The sequence below is a fragment of the Vidua chalybeata genome, chromosome 3 (genome assembly GCF_026979565.1).
Source record: "Vidua chalybeata isolate OUT-0048 chromosome 3, bVidCha1 merged haplotype, whole genome shotgun sequence".
Classification (NCBI taxonomy): domain Eukaryota; kingdom Metazoa; phylum Chordata; class Aves; order Passeriformes; family Viduidae; genus Vidua; species Vidua chalybeata.
Window position 1 is genome coordinate 79480788 of NC_071532.1, and position 19849 is coordinate 79500636.

General features: G+C 36.4%; 1 protein-coding gene across 2 annotated transcripts in view; it reads left to right on the forward strand.

Moving 5' to 3' along the window:
• ME1 (malic enzyme 1) overlaps positions 1 to 19849 on the forward strand; it is a 152672-nt gene that overhangs the window by 57157 nt on the left and 75666 nt on the right. For both annotated transcript variants that reach the window (XM_053937907.1, XM_053937908.1), the window contains exons 4-5: positions 6241 to 6316; positions 7548 to 7709. In XM_053937907.1, coding sequence (XP_053793882.1) covers positions 6241 to 6316; positions 7548 to 7709 — 238 coding nt within the window. The remainder of the gene's footprint in view (positions 1 to 6240; positions 6317 to 7547; positions 7710 to 19849) is intronic.

Here is a 19849-nt window from a genome sequence, read left to right on the forward strand (position 1 = left end):
AACTCTCATAATATAGATATTACATGCTTTGGTAGCAAGAATCTCAAGAGGCTGAAAAAGTCCAGACCTTTGGAGAAAAGTAGTAAGACAGGACTGATGCAGTTTTTTTTTTTTCTCTGTTCCTTTGTCATTTGCCTTCAGTCTATACTGCTATGGGCAGCTTGTAATTATTTTTTCACTGTCACCTGCTGTGTTGTGTTACAATTTAGAAAATGTATGCAAGCTCTGGAGCCTGTTTCAGATGCTGAAGGGCAGATGGGGCAATGTCTGTGTGATCTGGCCCCTGCCCACAGGTCTATCAGGACTGTTACAGCAAGTTACATAACTCACTATGTTGCAAACTGTGGAATAGCAGCCCCTGGTTCCCTGCTTCCCTAATCCCACATGAGGTCCAAGAGGGAATGTGCCGAGACCTGAAATCGGTTTTCTGAGTAAACCCAAGATGTGGGCAGAAGGAGTTTTATGTGGAAGTTCCTGGAACCCATGGGGTTGTTTGAACCAGCTCTTCTGACTGAGTGCCACCTGGATGAGTCTCTTTGAAGCACACGGTGCCCATTGTCATTTGTCAAAGAAACAAGGCAGAGCCATGGACTCTAGTTGAAGATCTTGGGCAGGCTTGAGTGTAGTGTGGATACTGTATTCACTTCTGGCAGCATCCAGAGTGCTGCAACTTGCTGGGGCTTGCATCAGAAAAATTATAATCTTAAGTAACTATCTATCCCAGTTGTATTTTAAATTTTTTTATCATTATAGTTTATTTTTAAATAATGTTTTAACATTTGTACTAAAAGATTTTCCCAGCATCTGAATATTTATGTCACTAGAGTTATGTACCTTTTATTTTTCCAGACCTTATCCTTTCTTTTCTGAAACCTCATTCCCCTGAGGTCATATTTTCAAATGCCAGGCTTACAGCTGCTGTCTTTCAGGTTAACTTTATCACTTTCCTGTTCTAAAGGCTAATTCACATTGGATACTGTACAGTTCTGTAAGTGGTCCACGTGTACTTCTCTCTTCTCTGTAAATGTTATTTTTAACTGTAATGACTATTGGAGCATGACACTCACTAACAGGGATTGATGAGCAACTTTGATGGACTTGGACATGTGAAAGAAGGCTACAGGGGGTGCCAACACTGGATGAAGACTGTCATGAAACAGTGTTTATCAGAAGAGATTCTTGAAATAAAACTAAATGCTGGTTTTAAAATGGTTTTCTCCTGTAGCTGAAGATAGACCGTTAAGACCCCTTGACATAAGCATTTCCCATATACAAGGATTATGAAGACTGTGTTTTTCTGTATTTTAATCAGTTCAGTACACTCTTATGCCAAATTGGGCATTTGAGTCGCTATAAAAATATATGAGGCTTTCATTATTGTTTTATGTATAGCAAAGTGGAGTTGGCATGTTAGCATCTGTCTTTCAGAGTATTTGATGTCTTCTACAAAATAAATTTTATAATCAGTAGTCATTTAAAAGACCAAATGCTCAGCATGAAATAACACATAATATTTATAAACTTTAATGTCTTTTCAGGATTAGCATCTTACCCTCATTGTCATTTATATGCTGCTAGAATTCATAAATAGAATTCATGTAGTTTTTATGAACTACATGTTGCTCGTGTATAGCTCCACACTTTCAGCGGTTTTAGCGGTACCTACTGTTCTCTTAATGCTCCTGTCCTATTTTTGATTTTTGTTTTTGATTTAGTCTTTATATTGCTTCTTACAAATTTTTCTGTTTAAATATGATTTGAGTGTGCCACATGTAGAAAATGTAAAGCCCAGGTTTCTTTAACAATGATGAATTCAGGCTGACAGTCAGTAGCAGCTGCTATTTCAGCTGCTATCAACTATTTTATATATTGAAAAACATACCTGTGTATTGCAAAGTAATGAAATTCATCCCTGTAAGGTGAAGAGAATAAGCAAAGCTGTCAACAGCTGCATTTCTTAAATCAGCCCATCTCTTGTATTTATTAGGCCTCAGTGGTCTTGCAATGCAAAGGAACCTGATATGGTAAGATGTAATGAAAACTTTGAGGACGTTTATATGAAGAAATGAGACCACATTAAACAGTCACAATTGGAAATGTGGTGAAAAAAGAGCAGAATGTTCTTTGGGGAGGATAGAAGTACTCTTAGTTCCTAGTACAAAGTTTGTATTGTATTGCTTTTTATGATTTTAAAAATAGGAGGGAACTTCAACGGGGACCAGGGAAGTAGTTTGCCTCTTTCTGCCAAGTGCAGAAGTTTGGAAGATTCTAGGCTCAGAAATAAACTTTGTCTTGCCCCTGAGATTTTTTTAAATTTTATTTTGTTATTATTATTAAGCTTGTTGGTTTAGGCTGCCTGGGGAAGTGAAGTCACCTCTACTGTAGCTCTATGTACAGTTCATAATTCAAATAACAGTCTTGAATATGTAGGGTTGTGAGAAAAGTCTGAACTTCTTTTCATTAAACATGTTTGGCATTTTCTGAGACATGTTAAGATTGCCTCCTGTTGTTATAAGAGGAAAGAAAGGATTATTCTGTTACAGTGACACATTTTCCTAAACTGTTCTTTAATAGAAAATAGACAAATACTTTGCTGGTAGGTCATTGCTTCCTCAAAACATAATAAACAAATGCTCCATTTAATTCTGTTGACTTTGTTCTCATAGATTAGAATTTTAATAAAACAGACCCAAATCATGTGCTGTAGAATGACCTCCACATAACTGGTAAATTTTGCTACAGTGTAGTGAGCTCAGTGACCCGAAGTAGATCCACCCTTTGTTGAGTGGATCTTGATGTCTTCATGTGGGCTCCCCCTCTTACTCTTCGGTCTTGCAGCTGGTGTGATGAGAAGAAAGGAGGCATAGTTACCTCTTTGCCTAATTATTCCTCTGCTGTCGTTTCATACTTTTTCTGGCTAGCTGAAGTGGGTGTCACTAGCAATGCTTGCTTTGCCTGGGCTGGTTTCAGCCAGTACTGAGCTGAGGGTTCACTGGGGCAAACTGGTTCTAGATGAGGACTTCTGCATTTGTGCTCAGGCAAGTTCTATCATATGTGTTTAGGCAAGACAATCTGTACTGCACCGTGTTCAAAATGAACACATTAATCAGAACTGATCTGAGGCTGCAAGCTTCAGAACAGTTTTAACTCACAATTCTGGTGATTGGCCTTCTTGCCTTTCAAGAAAAGATAGTATGTATAACTGAGATACCAATTAAAATAGAAAGGACCACACTGTGCTGTAAAAACTACAGTTGCTTCTCCAGTGAGCTTGCCAACTGGACTGCTCTGAAAGTGTGTGCAAGAGAAATTAATCCTGCTTCCCCATGAGTTGCTTTTCTTCTTAGAAATGTGAGTATGTGCACGCATATGTGCATGTATGTGCACATACATGTGACTACAAGCAGCATATTCTTCCCCATAATATTTTCCCTGTGTCTTGCTTCTTTCTCCATTGTGATTATATGTATTACTTGTCCATCTGCTTTAGCAGCCTGAAGTGCTTTATCAGACAGATGCACATCCTGCTGGCCATCTCTTCCTCGTCCAGCAGAGCAGGGTGTGCATCACTGGCATGACAGTGCTTATTTTTATCATTAACATTATACTGAAATGGATAATTCAGTCATATTTCTAGATTGAAATCCATGTAGAACTGAATCCAGTTTAAATCATCTGGCTTGCCTCATGCTTCATTCTTCTTGTAGCTGTGCTATGACAGCCCCAAAATAACTATAATGTCTGCTAGGTAGCCAGATTGCTGGCTACCTTTTCAGCTTCTCAGCCCCATCCCACTTAAAATAAACTTAGGCAGTTGGTACTTCCCCTGGCTATAGCATGACCTCATAGAAAATAAAAAAAAAACACATGTAGTGCTATGTTTTGATGGCTATCTGCAGGTAGAATTGCCAGTGAATTAAGTCCCAGTAGTACTGGCTGAGTATTCTTGTGTCTGACACCTTTGCAAGTCAGGGCTCCTCTTACCAACCTGGTGTACTTACTTGCAGAGAGTACTTTACAGAGAAAAGTGTTTTAGTTAAAGAAATGAAAGATAGCAAAAAGAGATCCAGATAAAATAATTTAAAAAATCATCTCTCTTATTCTGTTCCCTTAAATTTAAGAGCATCTTCTTGGTCAGGCCAGTGTATCCAGAAATGTCTTACTAAACTACAGAAATAATGGAGGAAGAGGGAGAAAGAGAGGAGTGAAATGCTTTTGACATCACTCTTTACATTTCAGCTTCTATTTTCCTTTGTGGTTTGAATCTGATCCTGCTTGAACAGAAATCTGAAATACGCTCTCAATACATATTCAAAAGTCTTTACAAATGTTCTAACAAAATCCCTTCTGGAGCAGCCACCCTGCCTTTATTTTCCTCTGCTGGGGAATTTATTCCATGGTGACCTCTCTCCCTAGTTTGCAAGGAAGAGGGCATTTCGGCACACTGGGCTGGGCTCTGACACTTTAGAAAATCAATACAAAATCTTGCTTCATTAACACAAATCTATTAGGTTGGTGTTAATTGGAGAATGGAGACAAGGAGAGGAGTGATCCCACAAGATCGCTTTCTTCCAGCACTCTGTGCTTGCTTTCACACACTCACCTGTCACAGCTGTCTCTTGAGGCTAGCAATTTTGATAAGATGTATTTTATGATTTAACAGTTTACAGGCTGTTTTATAAAATGATGCACGGTACAATACATCAGAAAGGAAGCATCATGTATTTTTCTTTGCTGTTTTATGGATTTCATTGTTAAGGAACATCTTTTTTCAGGTAGCTGGCTCACAAATAGATATGCTTGTGTGCAGTAAATACCAGGACTTTTCCAAAGTGTGGTAAAATTAACCCTCCTGTCCCTGAAGACCTGTTGCCTCCACTGGGATGGAGAAATTAATTTGCTGACGGATGTTACTTATTAAGAAACAACCGAGATACGTTAATATCCAGCCTGGTCTGTTAATTCTGTGCATGGGAAGTGGACACAAAAGGAGAATGAATTAGAAATGCCAGGATGAGAGAATTTCTAGATCTAGGGGAAAATGTGTAAAATGAAATACTTTTGTTAATCACAGTTTGGTTTATATTGCTTTTTGTCCTAAATAATAAAGAATTTCAGTTGCATAGTTTTGTCATCAAAGAGGGAAAGAAGACATTTAAATATTAAATACAAAATTCAATATAAAAATATAAATCACATGATAATCTGTATATAAACATATCATCTAATATGTTTGAAATATTTAAACATATGAGATTAAATATAATGTTTGGACTAATTTTGCTGTCTTGGTTAGTATACATTTAACACTGCAGGAGATTTTTTGCTTGACTTGGTATATATGCAGTCATATCTGATAAGGATTTTCCTGATTTTTAGTTTTATTTAGACCTATAAGACTCATTTGTATGAATATGAGGTCATATTCTGGTAGACCTAGATTTAAATTATTTTTTTCAATAATTTTCTCTAAGTTTAGCTTTAAAATTTTTAAAATAGGCAACAGGAAATGCTTGAGAATAATTCTGGAAGATGATGCCTTATACTTAGTAATGCAAAATGTAATTACAAGAAGGCATCTTTGGCATGGGCGTCTTTATTGATGTTTCCTTTGTGCATTTTGAGAGATTGCATTTAAGTGCATTCATGGGTTTTGAGAGATGGCATTTTTCTGCTATCTCACATGAAAAAAGTAGATAAGAAATAGAATTAAATAAACTCTAGACACAAAATGGCAATCTAATGAAACAGGGAGACTATTTTCCAAACACATGCGCTGTGAGCAATTTATTTTATGTAATGATAATATCTGATTTATTTCAGGTTTTGTTCATAGCTTAAAGCTTTGGCCTATTCTTGTCTGTAAATGTTAGGACTGCTGGGGCAGTAATGATCACTGTCATAAGAGGAACTCATTTTGTGATCAGGGACAACTAATGAACACACGTGAACAGATCAAGTGCTGAGTGAGCTGGTTTCAGAAAGGAATCTTACAGGTTCTCTCTGCTCAGTAAATCTTTGCTAAGTTACTTGTTCTCTGACTTCTAAATGCAGATGATTAATTTACTTATTCATACAAAATTAAGCTCTTATAATTGAACTGAATTTATGTATGCTGGGAACTCATTTGCATAGATTTAATGTATGATTTGATTCGGTTTTACTTACTTTATTTATATTACATTGATTTGTAATGATTTAGTTAACTCTTTATATGAAGAGTATTTTTTTTATTTGCAGAGGTCTTTTTATTTCTATTCATGACCGGGGTCACATTGCTACAATGCTTAAATCCTGGCCAGAAAGTGTCATCAAGGTAAGTATAGTTTTAGTTGCATAACAAAGCTGATGTTGTTTTGTACCCAAGATGAATTAGTTAAGATATTTTTATAAGCTTTTTATTAATTTAGATTTTGTTGATTTCTTAATTCATTTTTTCAACAGAAAGAATGCTGTTACAGCCAAAGTTTGAGGCATTTAAACACTTAGTTTTTTAGCTATAGGTGTTCTTTACTGATTAATTGGTCAATTACATTGAATATTATGTAAAAAAAAAACAAACAAAAAAAAAAAAAAAAACAAACCTGAATACTTTCTCTGCATTTCAGGAAATCAAAGAATGGTTGAGGTAGGAAGGCACTCATCTAGGCCATCCTCCTGCTCAAATGAGGTCAGCCAGGACAGATTACTCAGGGCTATGTCCAGCCTCTGAATTTTGAGTATCACCAAGGGTAGAGACCCCATATGATCTCTTGGCAACCCCATTCTAGAGTTTGAGTTAATAGTTTTCCACCTACAGTGCTTCATGATCTGTCATAAAAAAAATCTTCAATTTCCAACTAAAATGGCTTGCTACCGAGTATGACAAGAAAGTTATTGTGTTGTCAGCCGTTTGCCATACTGAGCACTTCTCTCATTTATTATGAAAAGTCTTTCTTATTAGCATAGACAGTTTTTGGGGTTTACTAAGTTATTATATTTCTGTCAATGAGAGCACATGCTTCCTGATATGTATAAGTATGATGGAGTATGTTGTTTACTCAAGAGAGGAAGACATACATCTTTGAAGGGTAAGAATCAGATGGTTATAGACGGCCCTGACAAAGGCTAGTAGGAGTGACTGGCTCTGGTTCTGCTGAAAACAGACATGACAAAACCCAGGAGTTGGTGGTTCTTCTTTTTTTGTGGATAACTTCCTTTCCCTTCCTCTTCTGTTTTCATACTGTTGACAGAAAAATGTGAGAGGGAACAATGCCAGTTCTCTTGTAATGTAATGCTAAATACCTCTCTTGTGTATTCTTAAAAGTTTTACATGAAAGTCCCATTAACAGTGAAGCAAGAGTCTAAAATAGTGTAACAAAACCACACTAAAATATAATAAAACAATTTTTTGCTTTTATTGTACTATTGATTTGTTTACACCTGTTACATTTATACATGTACAGTTTATACATGTAAAATAAAAAACAATGGTAAGAAAATAATGGAATGCTTGGTACATACAAGCAAGGAAGTGATTTTTACAGTGCTTTCATTTCTTCCTCCAGGCTATTGTGGTGACTGATGGTGAACGTATTCTTGGGCTTGGAGACCTTGGCTGTTATGGAATGGGCATTCCTGTTGGTAAACTGGCACTTTATACAGCATGTGGTGGAGTAAAACCTTATGAGTGTCTACCAGTGATGTTGGATGTGGGAACAGATAACGAGGTAAATCCCTTTCTGAGGTGTACTGAGGGGTTTTTGTTACAATACGGGCTTTAATTCTTTGCAAGCTAAAAAGTTGTAAGGAAAATATCTTATCCTAATATACAGTGTAGATATACTCATCCTAATGCAGTGGTAGACTGTTTTGTAAGGTTTAAGTAATTAAGGACACTGTTGTCTCTAAAAATGTGCTGCATACACAGTACATGTTAAAATGTGGTACATGGAATGTGGTCTCAAGAAGAGGGGGATGATAGAGTTAAAAATATAATTTAAGGCAGTATTGTTTCTCCACTTCTGTCAGAGAATTTCTCTACAGTGATTTCTGATGTGAATTTTGAATTCAGGTTCAGAATAACTATGCCCCTCATTTTGGTGAACTGCTTGAGGCTGTAGTCTGATCTGTGCTGGCAAGGTGCGTTTATGTAATTCAGTAATATGTTCCCTTTAGTTATAAAAAGCACTGTAAATTTTCCCCAAGTGAGGTTCTAGTGCTTCAAGTAGGTGGACCTTACCCTCCTTAACTTGGCTTTCCTTTTGTGTGAAATTCAGATTTAAACTTTTTGAAAATTGGCTCTCTTCTTTCCAGTACTCTTGGGATTACTGGTTAATTGCTTGGCCTTGATCTTCCCTTTTTTTTTTTTTTTTTTTTTTTTTCTGAAAGAATATTTGAATACTTGAATGCTCTGGACAATGTCATATTAAAAAGATCACCTGCAATGTATTTACACTTTTGTAGAAATAGGGAGGTTGTATTATAAATGGTACAAGTGTTAAACTTTATGCATGATAACTGGATCACAGATTTATGTGTATTATAGCTAAACAAAGCATTCCTGCACCAGTAAATTTTGCTGGGGCTTCTGGATTGTTGGGTTGGGTGTGTGCATCTTCAGCTTTATACACACACCCTGACCCCTGCCCCAGTGGGGTCATTTAGGCAATGCCTGATGAAAGCATTACTGAACAAGAAATGTCTGCTCCCCTCTCTCTCTGTCCCACCAGAGCCCCCTTCTAAAAGCAGACAGGCTTTCTTGTGAGATGTATCTGAACACTGTAGCAAGTAGCCATATCAATTAACATATAAGTCTCATTAGCTATAAAACATTTTTATTTTTGGTTTGAGCAGTTATTTTGGTTTTGAGCAGTTGGGCCAGTTTTGTAATCTATTAATGAATGTTTCTAGGCAGTTAATTGCATTGGCTGTAGGCTTTTCATTTTGCTTTTATGCTTCTGTTTCATTCTAATTTTAATTTTTTGTAGCATATTATTTGCTTGAAAGCTATCAAACACCTATATATACACACAGCATCAGCAAAACAGGCTTATCCATGCTAGTAGCCCAACTTTTATGTCACTGTTCTTGTGATTAAGCATTGGGTTCAATGTCTATGAAAGAGTTGCACACAAAGTATTACCATGTGCATAAAATTTGTGTGACCTGAAGTTTGTTGATGCTCTGAAATACTTTCTGATCAGGAGGATGCCTTTTGGGTTTTTTTTCATTTTGGGATATGGCTTCTTATTAGGAGGGAATCAGATCTCTGCATTCAGCTCTTGGGATGTGAACAAGTGTGACTTTGTTGCTGTACCCCTTAATTGATTACCTGACATGGGCCTGATAGGATTCATAAATGGGAGCTTGGATACAGTTCTCAGGCTTCTTTAGTCAAAGTTAGGGATCCTGAGGCACCATCTCTCTTAGTTTTTTCCTTCAGCACTCTTCCTCTCACCCAGTGGCACATCCCTGTTCCCTCCTTAACACTTATGTTCATGTTACCAGTTGATGAGTCACTATAGAGAACTGAAATTGCTAAAAAGCATCCACATTTTGCTGGCTAAACTGATTATATTAGGCCAAGCTGGCATGGAATTGTATTGAAATTCCTTATCTTTAAAGCTAAACCGCTTGAAAAAATAAGTGTATTTTCTTAGTCTAGTCAGGATTTTCCTTAGTAAGACACAATAGAAATCGCTCTGACAACTTGTGCATATATAAATAATGATTATGCTGAACGTGTTTTTTTAAATGTGCAGATGTTTTCCATTTAGATTAGTTCCTTCTCCCATTCTGTGGGGGCCTCCCCGCTTCAAAGGAAGTTTTAAAAATGTACTTTTGGCAACTGTAACGTGGAGGTGCACAACCTGCAAATTATCCAGAAAGATTAATTCTTACTCAAAAGCAGATTGCAAAAAAACCCAACTTCACAAGCTCTCATCCTATATTGTTTTGCTGTGTGCAGAACTCAAACCACTAACTTTAAGGAGCAACTCACTCAATTTGAGCTGGTCATTAAAGTCCTTGTTACTGTTAGTTTTAGCAGAGGCATTTTTAGCTAGGATATTTTCCTGTTACTCATAAAATCAAGGAGAGAAAAGAGAAGCAAGTAGAGCATTTTTACACAATTGCCTAGCTAATAAGCAAGAGAAATGAAAACTGCTTATTTATGGTTAAAAACTTGACCTAGTAGAAAGTCCCGTGTGACCAAGCCAGTAAATGGTTCCATGTAGTCAGTGTAGGACTGAGTGTCCAAAAGAAGCAGTGTTGACTGCTGCCAAAAATAACAGGCCTGTTTTCTAAGGTATTGACAGGACAAGTAATTACTGAGGAACATTTTTATTCAAAGCATTTAAAATATTATTTGGAGTACTGCTAGTTATTTAATACAAACCATGGGAATCTCACTAAAACTTATGCGTTACCAGTGTATATTTTAGGTGTGAGGATGGTGCTTCTTAGGTGGGATTTCAATACAGTGAAAACATGCTTGGGCATTAGTCTGAGTGCTGATATGAAAGTGTTGTTGGAAATCCTGAGGTGGTATGATCTCTGGATCCTGAATGTTCTCTTCATGTGCAGAGTTACATGTTAAATCACCTTGCAATGTTTAAAGAAATAGACTGTAGAAGAAAAATGAATAATTGTCAAGATACACACAGCTGAAATGTAGTGGAGATCTACCTGAAACACATGTTCAGCACTGGAAGGGGGATGGTTTAAGGATGGTGGAAACAATCAAGCTGGATCAAAGGGAAGCATTTAAGCATCAAAATTAGAGTGATGATTATTTTCTGCTTAAAAGATGTGAATAAACTCTCATGAAATAAACAACATTGAGACAAGTCTTGTTGTCAAAATCAGTCAAAATCAGTCTGGCTTACAAGGATGTGAAAACTGGCAGGTCAATAAAAAACAACCAAACAGCAAAGCCTAGTAATAGAAATCAAGGTCAAAAACTGTCTTTATAGGCAGTAAAAAAAGCAAAAGACATTAAAGAAAAATAACTTAATGAAAATAACTACAAATAGTAAGAATGAGGTTTTCTGTTTTTCCTGATGCTTTTCCTTAGTGATGGTACCTATGGAGGTATTAGATTGTCCCTGTAAATATGGTAGATACTTCTTAAATATAAGTTTTATCTGTCTTGGCAAGAAGTCCTATTTCCCGCTTTATTAACAGCAAATGGATATGTTGAAAAAGCTTTAAAAGTTTATCAAGATCCTTAAATCAGAATTCCAAATAATGCTCTGTCAGTTTTTTTTGTTTTTTTTTTTTTTTTTAATGTGGTAAAAGCTTTCTCTGTACCATGCTGAGCTGGCTGTGGAGGAAGTACTAGTTTTTTCTTAGGTGTATCTGGGATGAATTGAAAAAAATCAGGAAGATTGGATTAAAGGTAAGGTTTTTTTTGAAAATGCGGTGATCATGGTCCAATGAGAGTTTACAGAATTTTGGTTGACTTATTTTTTTACCCTTGAAAGACATTTGAATTTTTACTGTTTCTTTTAAGAAAAAAAACTAATGAAAAAGCAAAGCAGGTCTCCTGTGTTACTGAAGAAAATGCAATTTAAAATATGTATTTCTGTGAGGAATAATAAAATACCTGTGGGTTTAAGATATCTCAGGGGATTTTTCAGCTCTGCAATGTTTATATCTTTATCAGTGACTTGCAGGCAATATTTTATTTTTCAAGGGTCACAAAAGAGACATGGTCTAGTTAAACTACTGTTATCCAGACAGAGGAGTAATGAAATCTAGCAAGACTGATGCCTTGTGTTATATAGAAGTCAAACTAATGGTGAAAGAGTTTATTTTGACCATAAAAAATTTAATCTAACACTGGATACTTAGCAGAGGAATGAGACCTGTGTTTATTTGATACCTTAGAAAAGAAACTTTGACAAGTTCATGGCTGCCAGACCAATTCTAAACTAATCACATGTGTAAATTCAATACTGGCAATGGCCAGTTGTGGGAGATTTGGAAAGATTGTGTGTTAGCTTTAAATTTAAACTATATACCATAAATTTCAGTTTAGGTAGAAAGTACTCAGCTCTTTCAAACAGTACCTTTACACAGTGTGGAAGAGCCAGGACAGCTCATATTGAAAGGACATTTTACACAGGCAGTTTCTAGCAGGAGAGATTGTGGTGCTCTGAGCACCAGCACAGTGCCATGTGGATTGCCCAGGGGTCAGAGATCATTCCAGCTGCAAGGGCTGCAAGGAAGCTGGACACACAAACATTCTCTTGCCCTGTGTAGGCATAGCTAAAAAGCTCATTGGTCACAATATATATGCCCTTACTGTGCACATGAATCATGATGGCCAGTTTGCTTTTAAAAAGCATTGGTCTCTTCTTCAAATGAGAGATAGGATGAGAGAAAATGGCCTCAAGCTGCACCAGGAGGGTTTTACATGGGATATTAGGAAGAATTTCTTCACAGAAAGGGTTGTTAAACATTGGAACAGACTGCCCAGGGAAGTGGTAGAGTCCCCATTCCTGGAGATATTTAAAAGCTATGCAGCTGTGGTGCTTAGAGACATAGTTTAGTGCTGGACTTGGCAGTGCTGGGTTAACAGTTGGACTCACTGATCTTAAAGGTATTTTCCAACCTAAGTAATTCTATAATTCTATGATTTAAGCACTGAAAAGTGCACAAGAGGGAGAAATATGCAGGGCAGCTGCTAGGGCAGCTACTCCTTCCTGTGTGACAGTTCGGGGACTTGTGGGTTGCTATTTCAAGTTGTTTCCTGCATGCTTGTTTTGGAATATTTTTTTCCTCTTAACTTACTAAAATACTGAAGTGCAGGAATGTGATGGTTCTCACAGTTGCCCTAAATAGGTCAATGAGCATGCCTGGGCTAGCAGTTCCAACTCCTCTGGAGGAATGACAGGCATCTGTGCTGGAATATACAGTCCAGAAAAGTTGAGGTGCAAATTCAAGCTCAGCTTTTCAGCTTATCCTAGTTAGCTTCCTGTATTTCCTCACATTATTTCCAATTGTTGTAAGAATTAGTACTAGCCTTCCAAGATTCATATTCTTGAGCAGTACCTACACAAAAATGTGCAAATGAAAGCTGATGAGAAAACAGAAACAAACTTCCTTTTCTTATTCATATTTCAACCAAAATAGAAACCTGGACAGTAGAAAACTGATTATAGAGGAAACCTGCAATTTCATACCTTAAAAATCTAAAGATATAAACGTGTCAAGTAAATAATTTAAATTGTGCAGAGCTGCAGGGATTTCTAAATAAAAGACAATCACAATTTGCATTCATATGTAGAGTAGTTGCACTTTACACTTTTTAAAAAATGTAGTAAATATGTAATGGGGATGATTATGCTCTCTGATTTTAAAAAGGTCCTGTGACCTTCCCCTTGAATGATGATTGTTAGAACTGGAGACATTTCAGTGACAGTTTTACTATAACATAGCAGTAACATTTCCAGAATTCTATGAATAGAGGGTGGTCCCATCTATATAAAAAGAGTCTATTTTTGTATCTGGTGCATATATGAGAATCTCATTTCTAGGTTATATTCTCCAGTGTGTTCCCAGTACTTTTGCATGTTTCTGCAATGCAAATGACACTATGTGTGATTAAAACAGGTTTCCAGATGTGCAGGTTTTCATTTAGGTATGTTGAAATGTTACTGACCAAATTAACCTGGGTGATGGAAAGAGGCTTTTTTTTATATGCTCCACAAAACAGTCAGGCCAAGGAAAGTGCTCAGAGGTAATGCTGTGGCTCAGTGGTGCTGAGTTCCAAGCATTAATTAACATTTGTAAAACTATTGATGAAGTAAATCTTCTGTGTATTTTTTATTTTTTGGTTGCTGCCTGTCTGTGCCTGTCTGGTAGGAGATAATTACGCTTTCCTTTACCAGTTAAGTTTTATTTTACAAGTGGATTTTTTTCTCTTAGATCTTGCTGGTATACTGCCTTCCCTGGTAGTATACAGTCAGCACTTGAGGAGGGGAGAAAATAGATGGCCATTCCTTTTTCTTCCCCTTCCTGAACTTCTAGTTGGCAAGAAAATAACGTGATTGGATACTAGTTTCTCTAGAGTCAGTGTCATGAGTAATTTTTTCCATTCTCTCTTCAGTGTTAAGAAATATTGCAAAGTCGAGTAATATCTGAACTTAAAGTCCTGTCTAGCCCATTGTATAGGAAAAACAAATCCCACACTGTTTTATTTTGTCAGAATCAGTAGTCTGCTTTTAAATCTATTCAGTTATTTGAAGTGGACTGAGTTTGTATTAGAAGAGGGAATGGACACTGATTTTATAGATGCTTATTGTAAAATTTGAGGGGTTTAGTGTTACCTTTCCAGTGTGTTTCAAAAGGTCCAAGTCTAAAATAAATATGGCATCATCAATCTCTCCTAAACATGCTTTATTTATGTAACATGAACACCTGGAACTGTGCCAGCATCCATATTATACTTGCAGACTTAAAAAATGCTCTGGAGAAGGGATGGCACTTACAAGGCACACCATTTTCCCTCAGTGCAGGGACTGGTGTGTGACATGTTTGACTGGATCATGAGTATCTGACAGCAGATGTTCTTTAGTAATTTTTGAGAGTTTTCCTTTCCTTCCTCTTTAATGCTCTTATTGAATAGCTACAATATGTCTGTAATACATTCACAACTTGAAAATTTCTTAAGTTATTTTTACTCAGTGTTTTAACTCAGATGGGTTGAGAATTTTTAAATGTAGTAATAAATCTAGATTTACCCAAGATACTGAGATTTCCAGTGTGTTTTAGTCTTCTCAAGACAACCTCTTTGAGTTTGTAGTCTGTTTTGTCCCTAGGCTTCTGCAATTTTTAATTACTTTTTCTTCTGTATCTTCTGTCTTACTGTATATTTCTGTGGCTATATTAAACCTTCAAGAAGACTGTGTACAAATGTCTTCTGTTTCCTAGGGGATGCGTTCTACTAATGATATATTAAGAGAGCTGAAACACAAAACATTGCCTACCCCTTTTATGAAGTAATTGTGCCCAGAGGGGAACAGCATTTCCCACAGTATTTAGAGCAGTTAAAAGTTTTGACTTATTTTCAAATGTAGAAGATCATTTGCTATTCTTCACCATGGTGTTCCCAGGGGAACATACTGTGTCTCCTCTCTTGTTTCTGTTTAGCTGTTTTTCTCATATTTTGTTAGGCATACATCAGCAGCTGTGAGTACCAGTGCTTTTACCAATAAAACTCAAATATAAATGGGCCTGGATTTTGAATATTTATTCTCTTTAAATATTTTCCTTTGTTTCAGAATATGTACTATCAGCATTTTCTTTAATGTTGCAGTCATGTGTAAAGGCCTTTGTTCTTTACTATTGCAGGAGAAAGGAATTCTGTGTTTACATTGCTACTGTTATAGTACTCATCTTCTTTTACCCTAATAGCGGGTGAAAAATACCTTGATCCTCATTTCCTACCAGTAGCAAAAGTACTTACAGTCCTTTATAAATACATAAAAAACAATGGGGAAAGTTGTTTTTTTTTTTTTTTCCACCAGGGACTTACTGTAGTTATTGTACAACAAAATGCTACTGCATTTTTAAAAATTCATCCAGTTGTTCCAGTATAATTAAATTAAAGGATACTTTCAAGTACATACTATCTTTTTAAGATGCATAAAATAATACACTTGTATATTTTAGTTGCCAGACTTTCATCCACCATCATTCTAAATTGCCTTTCCTAAAGTTCTCTTATGCTTCCATAAAATACTAAAGATGTGTTTGCAGTCTTCTTGTAACCATCCTGCCTTTCCATGTTGCCTGTATACTAAACCCAAATCTAGACTTCTCTATACCCACTCAGGCAGTGATGTTTCTGCCTCTTTCTTTCCCATACTTAAGGTTCATTGGAATGGACAGTTACAATCTTGTGTTTGAATTATCAGTCTTGAGAGTCTAGAGCCAAACCAGGTAAGCTCAGAAAGACTTATAAAGAGATGTGGAGCTTGTCATCTCTACCTAAGCTAGTCCTCCTAGGCTAATTTTGTAAGGGGAACAAGTGCTGCTTCTTTTAAAGGAACTGTCTCAAACCAGTCTAATAAATTGTATTTTAAAACCATTTTTAACATATTTTTTTACTTGCTGACTATAAAAAGAACCTAGACTAGTTTAGATGTAGGAGTATCCAGTATAGGTTCTTAAGTTACCTAACATGAATTCATACTCAATTTGCACTTCACTTGCCTCTCTCTGCATCTGATATGTGGTTACTGTGTTACTCAGGGGACTTTTACAGAGACTGAAATTTGGTTTTGAACTTACGTCAACCTCTTAGTAAACAAACTCTTGATATCTTTGAGAAGTGTCATTCCACTGCTCTTTGAGAAATGCCATTCCATTGCTTAGTGCGTGAGAAGATCTCAGCAATTGTCTGCTACTTTTGATCTATTTTCATCCTTTAAATATTGTCATTTTGGCTAGGAATAGATGGTATTCTTTTTCTGAGACTGTTAATTTATTATCGTGAAATTTGCTGTTTATGATTATTTCTTTTGTGAAATGTTCTATTTCTTTAGACCACAGAAAATGTGACAAAACTAGGTGATGCCTCAGATTTTCACGTTTACCAAACAATGTGTTGGCAATGATTTTTAAGACCTGAGAAGCTGAAGAGGGGGAAGGGTTTTAGAAGAAAGAATATAGGTGGTGACACAGGATTTAAATCTCAGTTTCAGCTGACACTAGAGAGAATGAGCTGTGTATTGATGTTACTGTCAGTCCATTTAATTTCTTCTTACTTCACTTTCCAGAGCAAGGGGATCTATGAAAGAAGGCAGAAATTCATATCTGGAAATGCTTATTTTGGATAGCATGCATGAATATCCATAGACTAAATTGATGGCAGACTTTGTTTGAAGATACATTGGACATTTCCAATTCTTTATGCTCAGAAGACAGCAACAGATAGTGTTTGTTTTCGTTGGCTTTCACAGTATCTGCTGTCAACCTCGTCAGCAATTTCACAGGAAGCAGGGAAGACAAGAGAAGGAATGGGCATAAATATAGCTATTATCACAAAAGGTGGGAAAATATGTATTATTTATGGCTCCACATAAGACAGCCTAGCATCTGGGACAAAGCTTGTCACGCTTGAATTCTAAAGGTGCTCTTACAAATGTTGGCCTTGCACTAGCAAGTCTGCTTTGTGCACAGAATGACTTTTTCTTTTTTTTTTACTAGTGATATGACAGATATTTAGTTGAGATGCCAGCACCAAAATAATATCAACATACTTTTTTCAGTCCAGGGGACACTGTTGATGTGACTTGTTGGTGTAGGAAGAGGTCCAACCCATTTGGCTCTAAGAAAGAAAATGTCTGAATGTCAGCACAGGAGACAGGGATGTCAGGGTCAAAGGAAAGACCATGTGGAAATAGCTTATGGAAGTAAATGAAATAAATAGATATAAGTTTGATAAAACTGAGGAGAGGTCACAACAAGTGGTGGAGATTTATAGTTACATGTGAATGGGAAAAAAAAACCAAACCAAAATATCGGAACTGTTGGTTTAGAAATGAGATATACTGGTAATCTAGAACAAGATTTTCAGTGCTGTAAATGGTATCTGTTGATATATTAAAATTCTGTTCAGTCTGATGTACTTGAGACACTCTGCTGTGATAACATGCGAGCTGATGCAATATTAGCAAGATCCTCTTTATTAGTATAATATTAAATATGAGAGAAAAAGGTCTTTGAAGGTTTTTTAAGGCTTATGTTATCTTTGTAATCTTTCAGATGAAGGAAAATTATTAAGATGGCATTCTTCTGAATACTGCTAATAAATAACAAGCCTTTACTAGTGTCATCTTCAAAACAATAAGTCTTTACTCTTTGCTGATTCACTTTGTTGATGATTTGCTTTTTGATTTTAGGTTTGTTAGGTTTTTTTTTTTTTTCTGTATTTTTGTCTGGTTTTGAAAGCTGGATGAATCCTTATAAGTAGACATTCCAGCTACCTATCCTAAACAAAATTTGTAAATGTAAGTACATGAACATAAAGGAAATGATGTGTGTTTCTTGGTTTGCAAAAATAGTATAGAAAAGTTAGATGTATTAAAGTGTTTAAACCACCCCAAGCAGCTGTATCTTGTCACTCTCTTGATTAAGCTAAAAAATGTAATGTATTGAGATAGCTACTCTCCTGCTAACTACAGGAAAAAAGAAAGATAAATATCTCCAACCTCTCTAAAGCATTTTACTGAAGCTAGACTTGTTTTTTAGGGTCCTACATAGGCTGCCATGGGTACTGTTTGGGCTCTTCTTAAAGATTATGGTTTGGCCACCTTCTGTCAATTATTATAAGCCCTTATGGCTGGACCTTCAAGTAGGTTTTAGCACATCATTCCTCATGTTTTTTGAGAGCAAGAAACTTCTAAAGGTTTGGTTGCAATAATAATCTATTTCTATAGCTTCCAGTTCCCATTATCCATCAGCTGTATTTCAAAGTGTAGGGTTCTGTAACATGTTTCTTGATGTGTGACAGGACATGTGACTGAGATTTTAGCCATGTAGCAGCTGGGGTTCATGAAGAAGAAACTGTAGTCTTTAAGTCTGTGGTGCCTGTGGGGTGTTAGTTGTGTAGGGAGCTTAATGGTCCATCTGAGCCTTTTCTGTGATTCAGGAAAAGTTTTTATAGAAAGTAGGTACCAGGAGTTTTAGGAGATTTCTTGTGAGATTTCTTCTGAAAATGCTTTAGTAAAATACACGAAATTTCTCAGATTTCTTTCTGACTATTGTTTGTATGTTAAAATATTAGTGATTACATGCAGCACAATGTGCTGAAGTCCTAAATGATGTTGGATTCTTCAGGACTATTGTTTTCTCAATAGGCAAATGATTTAAGTTTTTCAAGAAATGCCACTGGCATGCAGACAACCATTTGTTTTCAGTTTTACTGTGTAAAAGAGTTATGCATGCTAAAATTGTGTCTGATGAAATGTTCCTCCAAAACCATGGTTCTGAGTGTCTTCCAAGTTCCAACTCAAATTACAGGCATTTGTGGAATTGGCACTGTCCCTATCCCTGCAGACAGATGTTAACACCAGGAGAGATCTCGCAGACTGTTAAATGTAATACAGAGTATTTACCTTGCTGTTTTGCTTTGTTTTGTTGTCTTAAAATACACGATGAATTACCCTCCCTGTTCTCCTTACTAACTCTGCTAGATATGGTTCTGGTAGGAGGTTGAATCTTAGAATCGTTTAGGTTTGAAAAGACCTATAAGATCACTGGGTCCCACTGTTAATCCAGCACTGCCAAGTCCACCACTAAACCATGTCCTGAAAGTGCCACATGTACTTTTAAATACCTCCAGGGATGGGAACTCAACCACTTCCCTGGGCAGCTTGTTCTAATGCTTGAGAACCTGTTCTGTAAAGAACATGTACTTCATCCATGGTGACAGTGCCCTGTTCATAGAAAGCATTCCATTATTTTTAGGTTGGCTCAATTAACACAGGAAACAGATATTTCTATACTTTTCCTCAGTATTTTTCCAATATTAGAAATTATTTCCCCTTCCTCCTAGTAATCATGTGCCTTAGTTATGAGCTGCTTGTGACAGCTGCCACTTGGTGCATAAGTAAATGTAGATTTAAAAGAAGGACCTGATGAATCTCTATGGTGGTGATACACCAGCATGGTACTAGGAGAGCTCTGGTGCTTTAAATCAGTCTAACAAGGAATTTATTATGTTAGTTTTGAAGCTAACTTTCCGTAACAGAAGATGTTGGCACAATTTTATGTTTAGAATTGAAAAACTTTTTAGTTTTTCATTTTCTGGTATGAAAACCTGTAAAGCTAACGTGCTAGCTTTGAAGGCAGTTTT